At 45.8% G+C, this 11,215-nt stretch overlaps 1 protein-coding gene across 1 annotated transcript; it reads right to left on the bottom strand.

Annotated features, from left to right (window-relative positions):
- Positions 1–5,799: 5,799 nt before the first annotated feature.
- LOC123129632 (myb-related protein 340) lies at positions 5,800–7,563 on the bottom strand. The gene is made up of 4 exons (XM_044549719.1): positions 7,497–7,563; positions 6,941–7,201; positions 6,708–6,837; positions 5,800–6,597 (listed from the first exon to the last, which is right to left on the bottom strand). Exons 1-4 carry the CDS (start codon positions 7,561–7,563, stop codon positions 6,039–6,041), a joined length of 1,017 nt encoding a protein of 338 aa, XP_044405654.1. The 3' UTR covers positions 5,800–6,038.
- Between the last annotated feature and the right edge of the window lie 3,652 nt (positions 7,564–11,215).

Below are 11,215 nucleotides of genomic sequence, written 5' to 3'. Positions count from 1 at the left end.
TGTAGTACTCTATCCATCCATGACTTTGTTTGCAATTATGGAGCACCCTAGCTTGAGTCAATCGAGCTCTACTTTTGTCATTTCGTGAATCTGGGCAGATTGTCTACTTGTTAGCAATTTTGCCGAGGATGTTGTAGTTGATCCGTGCATGATATGCTATTGTTCTTGCCATGTCTAGCTTGTATTTTGTGTAAACTTGATGGGTGCATGCTTAGATTGTCATGACTTGCTCTGTAGTGAGTGCATCGAGCTCGTAAACATGCCTACTTGATATCTGTTTCAGCATGCTCCAGTTTTCACCAAGTCTGAGAACTGATTATGTTTTTGCCATGTTCACATGCTTGCAAATGTATTTTATGATCCCTTTTGGCTCAAGGTCACTAAGGGACTTTTGTTAAGCTCTTTGAGTAGCTCCATGCCATGCTTTACTTTGCCATGTTAATGTCCTGTAGCATATTGTTTTCAAGCTCCAAAGTGTGCTATCTGACCTGAAATTCCAAACAAGTGTTAATTTCACTAAGTCTGAGATCTGTTTACCAAATGCATTTTTGCCATGCTTGTTTGAACCTGTTAATGGATGAATTGGATGTAGCTCAGTGCTAGTATTTTGTTAAGCATCATGAGTGGATCCCTGCCATGTATTTTGATGCCATGTTTGAGTGCTGTAGCATGTTCATCTTGTTGCATTTAGATGGCTACTTGCTGTAAATAGCAGAATGTGGTCATATTTGAATCGCTTGCCATTTCCAAACCGTAACTCCGATTTCGTTGGTCTTTATATTGTTTTCAAGCGAGTTCATCTCATTTTTCCAGTGGCACACTTGGACTTCCATGTTGAGGCCAGGTTCATGCGTTCCTTGTCAAATCTTGCATATGCATCACACATTGCATCCCGCATAGCATACCATCTTTGCATCATATTGTTTGAGCTTTGCACGTGGTTGATTGTGTCCTTGTTACTTGTTTGTCTTGTTTGGGTAGAGCCGGGAGACGAGTTCGCTAACGAGGAGCCCGTTGAGTTTGCTTTCGAGGATCCAGTCAACTCTGACAACTTTGCAAGCAAGATGATCATACCCTCGAAATCACTACTATCTTTGCTTTGCTAGATGCTCGCTCTTTTGCTATGCCTATGCTACGATGCCTACCACTTGCTTACCATGCCTCCCAAATTGCCATGTCAAACCTCTAACCCACCATGTCCTAGCAAACAGTTGATTGGCTATGTTACCGCTTTGCTCAGCCCCTCTTATAGCGTTGCTAGTTGCAGGTGAAGATTGGAGACCGTTCCTTACTGGAACATTATTTACTTGTTGGGATATCACTATATTATCCTGTTATCTTAATGCATCTATATACTTGGTAAAGGGTGGAAGGCTCGGCCTCTCGCCTAGTGTTTTGTTCCACTCTTGCCGCCCTAGTTTCCGTCATATCGGTGTTATGTTCCCGGATTTTGCGTTCCTTACGCGGTTGGGTGATAATGGGAACCCCTTGATAGTTCGCCTTGATTAAAGCTTTTCCAGTAATGCCCAACCTTGGTTTTACCATTTGCCACCTAGCCCCTTTTTCCCTTGGGTTTCCGGAGCCCGAGGGTCATCTTATTTTAACCCCTCCCCCCCCCCCCCGGGTCAGTGCTCCTCTGAGTGTTGGTCCACCTCGTCAGCCGCCGGTGGCCACCAGGGACAACTCTGGGCTGGCCTACCGGAAGTTTGGACAATCTGAGTGTTCCCTGAGAACGAGATATGTGCAGCTCCTATCGGGATTTGTCGACACATTCGGGCCGTGTTGCTGGATTTGTTTTAACTTGTCGAAGTGTCTTGTAGAACCGGGATACCGAGTCTGACCGGAATGTCTCGGGAGAAGGTCTATTCCTTCGTTGACCGTGAGAGCTTGTCATGGGCTAAGTTGGGACTCCCCTACAAGGTTTTGAACTTTTGAAAACCGTGCTCGCGGTTATGGGCAGATGGGAATTTGTTAATGTCCGGTTGTAGAGAACTTGAACCTTAACTTAATTAAAATGAATCAACTGTGTGAGTTGCTGTGATGGTCTCTTCTCGGCGGAGTCCGGGAAGTGAACACGGTGTTGGAGTAATGCTTGCCGCAGGATGCCCTCTAGTTACTCGATCGCGCTTTGCCTTCTCTTCGCGCTCTCTTTTGCGAACAGGATAGCCACCATATATGCTAGTCGCTTGCTGCAGCTCCACATAATTGCCTTGCCTTTCCTATTAAGCTTAAATAGTCTTGATCGCGAGGGTGCGAGATTGCTGAGTCCCTGTGGCTCACAGATTACTATTAAACCAGATGCAGGGCCTGATGATTCCATTCCAGATCACGCGCTTGAGCTCAAGTGGGAGTTCGACGAGGACTCACACCGATACTACGTGTATTTCCCTGATGACCAGTAGTGGTGCCCAGTTGTGGTGATCGGGACCGTGTCGCATGTTGGGTTGTTCTTTTATTTTGGCGCCGTAGTCGGGCCATGAGTGTTTGATTGATGTAATGCTATTTATGTACTTTGATTGATGTGGCGAGTGTAAGCCAACTATGTATCTCCCCTTTATTATCTATATTACATGGGATGTTGTGAAGATTGCCTAACTTGCGACATTGCTTTCAATGCGGTTATGTCTCTAAGTCGTGCCTCGACACGTGGGAGCTATAGCCGCATCAAGGGCGTTACATACACCCCACATCATTTTATTGAAAGAAGAGAGATAACAATTACAAAATTCCTCAAGGGGAGGAATAAAGAAAAGAAAAAGCTAAACTAGAAAGGCTAAAGAAGACTAAGGAAAGAAAAGTAAAAACATTATTGCTAGTATTATTATTACCTTCCAGATTGCGCTTCTTGGCCACCGTTGCTGCCTTTTCATCAATTCACATCAGGTTAGTCTGAGGATTGCGCAAACTGAAGCGGAGATTCTCTTCCGTAACAATGGGTGGGGTGGGAATCACCTCATTCTCGTTGTCCATCGAAGAATCAGGGGACTGGACAATATATTTGCTCGGCCCCTTCCCCTCGAAAATCTCACTCTCCTGCAGGGGTTTCATAGAGGTACCACATTTGACCGTGTCAGCATAGGATTTTTTCATATTGCATGAAACTGTACAACTTGCAGGATACTTTATTGAGTTCACCAGGGAGGGAGTGCTTACATTTCCAAAAATAGCGTGTTTGCCAGAGGGTAGATCACTCTTTCTTTTCTTTTTCTCCGCCTCACCATGCTCCATGGCTAGAGTGTCGATCAGGAGAGTGTTACCGAGAGACTCGCCCGAGCCCTCATCTTCAGGAGAGTCCTGTTGTTTATCCTGGCCCTTACACTGAGAGCCAAATGATGTACCAGTAGCATTGGAGGAAGTTCCCACATCATTCTTTCCATTAGCAGTTTGTATTTTCATCTTCTTAAACGTATGATTTCCAGACTCAGGAGGAATAGTCATTGTTGTTTTCCCACGATCTAGGTCCCTGACCAGCACCTGATCTAGCTCGTAATAAAAATCAAAAAAGTGACCCCCCCAGCACTGCCTCAGCTACATGTGGAATTTCATCCACATTCCTGCAACCAATTTCCACACGCATATATTCAGGGCGATGAAGCGTAGCCCCATCGATTTCCAAGGGGACACCAACCAGAGAGGAGACAAATGTCAGGTTCCTTTCATTCCTTTTCTCCAAGGGGACATTGCTGACTTTAATCCAGGCTTTCTCCATAACCCCTTTGACTCCAAGAGCCGAGGTCCAGGGATCAATTTTCACCACAGTACCAGTGGATTTGAGGGTCATTCTGCCAATATAGCAAGCTTTGGAAACATCACGACGATTAGGAAACCTAACAATAAAAACACCAGGTCCAATGGCTCTAGCCGTACATCTCCATTCAGTAGCAATGTATTGAGATAACTCAAATTCCATATCCTTAGTAGAAGTGTGCCCCTCCACAATAGTGATCATCACACTAGTCTCACGCTCTTTCATCTGCCTAGCAGTACACGAATCATGTATGTAATAAAATCCTTGCCCCTTAGCAGAGAAGGAACACATCGATGCAATGCAATCCCAAGGAAGAAACTCAACACAAACAGAAGCAAGATGGCCTAGTTTGCTGCATCTCTCACAAAAGGCTTGCGGGCATCTAGCAGGGGTATCCTCAGGTGACTTGTAGATCAGACAGGCATTATGGTTCATGGGCGAGTTCACCTGAGTGGTTTGGTTGCCCAGCATGCGGCGCTGCGCATCTCCCCAAGCTGCTTGTCGATGTTGTCCCCTCCACCAGATCCAGACATGGCCTTGGGTTTCTCCACCCAAACCCCACCGGATCTGGGCTCTTGGCGACCAGCCGCAGCAGCTTCCCATAGATCAGCAGCGCCCGTAGAATGGACGGCGTTGGAGGAGGCGTGGTCGGCCTCGCCATCGTTCCTCCGCCAGGAGAACTTGCGCCCATGGTCAAAGCGCCCAGCTCCCCGATCCGCCCACTCGGCTCCACCGCCGTCGTGCTTGTCGCCCCGGTAGCCACGCCCCCCGCCACCAGCCATCGGAGAAGCCCACGCCGGAGAAGCCACGACCTCCGCGAACGACCTTTCGTCGCCTCCAACCTTGTCGCGCCACCAGTGGAAGGAAGGGGGGAAACTGGATCTAGGGTTTTTGGCGCCGCCCAGAGGTGGGAGAGGGCGGAATCGAGATCAAGGATGTGGTAGGGTTTGGGTTTTATACCCGCGGTGCCCACATCGCTCCTCTCATGGCGGCCTGGATCGCCGTCCACGTGGGCTACATCCGCCATGGGTGGTGGGGTGCCACCCCTAGGTCCCGCACCCAGCAGCCCCGGGTCGCTCGATCTCCTTGGTGGCACACAGGCGTGTACCGCGCCTCCCCACATCAAGACGTGACGGTCCGTCGGGATCGATCGCCGGCTTCGACGCCGTCGAGGGCACCGGCAGCCTGTCCCAGATCCTGGCAAAAAAACACGGGAATGGCACTATGTGCCCGATGTCGATGTACTCGCCCTCACGAAGAGAGCGCGCGTCAACCGTGCGCCCCTCCCCATCGAGAAGGACCAGCCGAAGCGCCTCGTGTCGAAGCACGATCTTGTCGACGTCGAACGTGATCGAGCGGGCGGCGAGGAGATCCGCCGCGTAGGTCGCACGCCACCGCGTGTCGCCAGCACCGCACCGCGTGACACATGAGGAAAACTCCTTTAATCATAGGGAGCTACTTGTGTCAGTCCAATAGCAGCGCTGGGAGGGCACCGTTGAGTCGAGACGTCCTTAGATCTTACAACATGGGATACATAACCGCTTCCTTTCTTTAGGGTGTGAGAATATAGATAGAGCCATACAAAGCGAAATAAAGGGAAAAGGACTGAACGGACACAAAGGCCCAACAAGGCAATATCATGGCACGAATAACAAAAATAGATACTGCACGAACAAGGCAGTGTAAAGTATGATGTGTTAGAATAGAACAAAGTCGATTATGACAAAGAAAATAACTATTATTGTCCAGAGTATGTGATACATCAAATACATAGCGGCATAACAAGTACATGAGCTTAGATAAAAAGGTATTTCTTTTGATATGCATAATACACCATTTCTTTTTTAATATAAAACGTCTTGTCGGTTAAATTTAAATTGACAAAACGTCTTATATTTAGAAAGGAAGGTAGTAGAAGTTAGACGCGGAGTAAATGTAACCGAGAGAATACGTGAGCTAGGTGGCTTAAGTGCACCTTTGAACACCTGTCCTTTCTTTCATTGCCTTTTCAAAGGAAAAAAACCTACCAGTATAATACTTCCTTCGTTACATAATGTAAGACATTTTTATATTAATGTAATATTAAAAAGCATCTTACATTATGAGACGGAGGGAGTAGTTTATTTTCTTTTCCTAAAAATTGCTCTAAAAGGAGCTAGACATGCCAACGTGGCAGGCTAGTCGAAGTGGGGGCTATAGTTGGCGACGCATCCTTATCCACCAACACCACACGTACATAGCCGCTACGTGTACCCTCCACAGCATAGGCTTTGCCATTGTATATGCTAGGCTAGTAGAAAGCGAGTCCGTGATCTTGGAGCAAAGCGAAGCTGCCCCAGCCGCACGCGCCGCCACCACCGACGTCATCTACAACGTCGAGGTCGTCGAGGTTCCACAAGCTGCCCCACGTGGCGCCGCAGGCGTCGATCTCCCCGCTGGAACCCGCGTCGCTGGCGGCGCCATCGCCGCCGTTGAGGAGGAAGTAGGCCGACGTCGACATTGGATCATGGTACTGCAGGAAGTCGTCCATGTCCGCCATATCCCGCATCATCGCCAGGTCGTCGTCGTCCTGCGCCGGCGGCGGTGCTGGCCATGTTGTTGCTTCATCTGCGTGATGGCTAGCCGCGCCGTCGCCGTTGTTGTCCGCGCTAGCAGCGCCGTCGTCGTCCTGGACGTCGCGCTGGTGCTCGTGGTGACCTTGCATGATCTCGCGGCGCTGCTTGAGGAAGCGCGCCCTGGCGCGCTCGATGTTCTTGGACGACGGCTTGCCCTTCTTGAAGTGCGTCCGCCAGTAGTTCTTGATCTCGTTGTCCGTCCGGCCGGGGAGGCTACGCGCAATCGTCGACCATCTGGCAGAAGATCGATCATCACAAATTAAGTGCGTGTGTTTTGTGAGCTCGATCCCATCGATCATGGGCTCATGGCATGCATGCACATCCGCAAACTAAAGATTTTTTACCTGTTTCCCCACAAGGCATGGAGCTCGAGTATGACGGTCTCCTCCTGCGGCGTGATCTTGCCTCTCTTGAGGTCAGGTCGCAGGTAATTCACCCACCGAAGCCTGCAGCTCTTCCCGCTTCTCTTCAGACCTGCAGCAAAACGAGCTTAGCGACATGCAAGCTCGACGAATTTGCATGCGCACGTACCCGTACGCATGCAGCCCAAATTTAACGAACACGAATGATTGCGCACCTGTGAGCTTGGCGACAGAATTCCACCTCCCATCCCCCTGCTGCCGAACATAGCCGAGCAGCAGCTTGTCTTCCTGCGCCGTCCACGGCCCTTTCCTCCACCCTCCCTCCTCCCTTCCCCAGCCATACTGCTCCATTCCAACAATAACTACTCGTAATCGAGCTGTAGACTCCCCGTCAGGGAGAGAGAGCGAGCGAGAGTGAGGTGAGGTGGTGGTGTGCAACAAACGAGGCGTGCTATCGCTGCATATATACTGGCGCGCTGCGTAGGGGCGCCGGGTCACCGGTCACCGCAGGTCAGGTCGCTGTCAGGGACACTCCACTGTCACTACCCCCTGATCGACGAGGTGGCAAGGGAATCGTCTGCCGGAAATGCCCCGACGGCCGGCGATCGCTCGATTCTTAAATCTAATCAACCTTTTGCTCCTCCTTTTCTCGACAGGCATGATGATGGATTACCGACTCACCGTAGGTTTTCTGCCGAAAGCGCGGCCTCCGCGCCTAGCTTAGCTGCGTTTCTTTGGGTGTTGCTTTGTGTAGCCACGACAGGGACAAACCGTGGATGTTTCCTAGCTTGTAGCTAGCCGGCCATCGATCCAGCCTCCTGCTCCTGGTGCGGCACATCGATCGTACTACCGACTCTTGCAACAGTTTTTGCTAGCCCTCATACCCTTCGTGCGATGGAGATCGATGGATCAGCAATAATATCGCATGTAAGGGAAGTTTGGGCTTAATAATTTTTGGGCACTGTCTCATTTTTAGTTACCTTGTCTCGTGTGGTGCATCTAGATCTAGTCGACGAACAACATGATGCTGGCATAGATTTGGTGCTGTTAACAATAGTGCTAGTGCATCTTCTTTTCTTTTCCTAGCTAAAGGATTACCACCAATGCATCATTGAACGTGGGTTCAAAGATTCGTTCTAGAAAGGGCTGGGGCGTGTTTCGTACGTTTTATGTGCATTGCTCCACGTGTGGCCACACAAGAGGACGTGTAGTACTGTCGTGTACGGGGGTTGTGGCTCGTGGCAGCATATCCACGTTAGCCTTTTCCTTTTACAAAGTCCCTACATTCATTGGTACGTATTATAAACTGAAGAGGCAAGAGGACTATAGACCCATAAACTTGCAATAGATATGATGGTTTAGCCCACAACCTTGCAAAAGATGATCACCTCATCCCTAAACTAGCAATGTATGTGAAGATTTAGTCCAAAACCAATCAAAAGTTGACAAATGACGCCACGCTGGCCATGTCATGCCACACCCGCTTGGCCTGGCATTTTTACAGAAACCCCCTCCATCTTTATAGAAATCATGAACGCAGTTGCGCTTGCGCCTACGTGCCGAGGGCGGTGCTAGCAATCTGGCTATGATTGGCGGCTGCCATACCTCAAATTCCACCAATAAATATACTGGTATATATACGAGTACTAGTATGTGTGCATCTTGATTATAATTGATAAGGTATTGTACGTGTTGAGCCAGCTGAGTTGATTGCTGACTTAATGATGGTCCTAATGCATCGGCAAGTGGTCTTGCGAGTTACACTCCACGCACAAATCAACACACGTTCGTCGGGTTCAAAATTCTGGAAAATGGAAATCCTTTCGCTGCATGGCCGAATGTGTGCAGTAGCAAGCAACAAGCAGGGAGAGGCAGTGGCCGGCATTGAATCGGGCCATACGAGGACGCAAGCGCGACTGAGCACAAAATGGCATAGAATAAGAAGATCAAATGATGAATGAAAGTGTTCTAAAAATGTAAAGAAAGAAAGTTAATTTAGAATTGAAATTGAACTTTAAATTTTTGAAGCAAATTTTGTTGTCGTCTGCCAAAATAAGCTCATATATTTTAGGTATCCCCTATTGACAAAACTAATACATTGGTTTTCAATTTTGATTTTGCTTGTTAAACACAAAGTATTTATATAACTAATATAGTGAGCTCTCACATAATTACATTATATGTACATGGTTTTCTCCTTCGTAGATATCGTCACACCTAAGAACTATTCCTGCCTCCGCCACTGGTAGTAATTAACGCGGTTTCAGTACTGGTCTCAACAGTGACATAGTCCAACATGTTTTTCTTTGTTGGTGTCCAATCCACACGATTCCATATTCCATCGAATCTTTACCCAAAACTTGGAAACTTCACAACACAAAACTTAACAGAAAACTCGTAAGCTCCGTTAGTATAAGAAAATAAATCACCACTTAGGTACTATTGTGAACTCATTCTAAATTCATATTGGTGTAATATCTACGATATTCCAACTCATCTATGGTTCATACCATCCGATACTACTCATAGATTCATCAAAATAAGCAAACAACACATAGAAAACAGAATCTGTCAAAAACAGAACAGTCTGTAGTAATATGTAGGTTTCGACTACTTCTGGAACCCCAAAAATTCTAAAATAAATTGCTGGACGTTAGGAGTTTATCTATTAATCATCTGCAAAAATAATTAGCTAAATAGCACTCTTCAATAAAAAAGGCAGCAAATCTCGTGAGCGCTAAAGTTTCTGTTTTTTACAGCAAGATCGCAAATACTTTCCCCAAGTCTTCCCAAAGGTTCTACTTGGCACAAACACTAATTAAAACATAAAAACTCAATCATAACAGAGGCTAGATAAATTATTTATTACTAAACAGGAACAAAAAGCAAGGGACAAAAATAAAATTGGGTTGCCTCCCAACAAGCGCTATCGTTTAACGCCCCTAGCTAGGCATGATGATTTCAATGATACTCATATAAAAGATAAGAATTATAACATAAAGAGAGCATCATAAAGAATATGACTAACACATTTAAGTCTAACCCACTTCCTATGCATAGGGATTTTGTGAGCAAACAATTTATGGGAACAAAAATCAACTTGCATAGGAAGGTAAAATAAGCAAATCTTCAAGATTTTCAACACATAGAGAGGAAACTTGATATTATTGCAATTCCTACAAGCATATGTTCCTCCCTCATAATAATTTTCAGTAGCATCATGAATGAATTCAACAATATAACTATCACATAAAGCATTCTTTTCATGATCCCCAAGCATATAAATTTTATTACTCTCCACATAAGCGAATTTCTTCTCATGAATAGTAGTGGGAGCAAACTCAACAAAATAACTATCATGTGAGGCATAATCCAATTGAAAACTAAAATCATGATGACAAGTTTCATGGTTATCATTATTCTTTATAGCATACATGTCATCACAATAATCATCATAGATAGCAACTTTATTCTCATAATCAATTGGAACCTCTTCCGAAATAGTGGATTCATCACTAAATAAAGTCATGACCTCTCCAAATCCACTTCCATCAATATAATCATCATAAATAGGAGGCATGCTTTCATCATAATAAATTTTCTCATCAAAACTTGGGGGACAAAAGATATCATCTTCATCAAACATAGCATCCCCAAGCTTGTGGCTTTGCATATCATTAGCATCATAGGTATTCAAGGAATTTATACTAACAACGTTGCAATCATGCTCATCATACAAAGATTTAGTGCCTAACATTCTAATGCATTCTTCATTGTAACAATTTGGCACAATTATCGGAATCCTTATTTTCATGGAAGACATTAAAAAGATGAAGCATATGAGGTATCCTCAATTTCATTTTTTTGTAGTTTTCTTTTATAGACTAAACTAGTGATAAAACAAGAAACAAAAAGATTCGATTGCAAGATCTAAAGATATACCTTCAAGCGCTAACCTCCCTGGCAACGTCGCCAGAAAAGAGCTTGATGTCTACTACACAACCTTCTTCTTGTAGACGTTGTTGGGCCTCCAAGTGCAGAGGTTTGTAGGACAATAGCAAATTTCCCTCAAGTGGATGACCTAAGGTTTATCAATCCATGGGAGGCATGGGATGAAGATGGTCTCTCTTAAACAACCCTCAACCAAATAACAAAGAGTCTCTTGTGTCCCAAACACACCCAATACAATGGTAAATTGTATAGGTGCACTAGTTCGGCGAAGAGATGGTGATACAAGTGCAATATGGATAGCAAATAATGGTTTTTGTAATATGAAAAATATAAAAATAGCAAGGTAGCAAGTGATAAAAGTGAGCACAAATGGTATTGCAATGCTAGGAAACAAGGCCTAGGGTACATACTTTCACTAGTGCAAGTCCTCCCAACAATAATAACATAATTGGATCATATAACTATCCCTCAACATGCAACAAAGAGTCACTCCAAAGTCACTAATAGCGGAGAACAAACGAAGAGATTATGGTAGGGTA

This window comes from Triticum aestivum, chromosome 6A (genome assembly GCF_018294505.1).
Source record: "Triticum aestivum cultivar Chinese Spring chromosome 6A, IWGSC CS RefSeq v2.1, whole genome shotgun sequence".
Taxonomy (NCBI): Eukaryota; Viridiplantae; Streptophyta; class Magnoliopsida; order Poales; family Poaceae; genus Triticum; species Triticum aestivum.
Note: the sequence above shows the minus strand (reverse complement) of the source record. Positions and strands in the feature narration are given on the sequence as shown.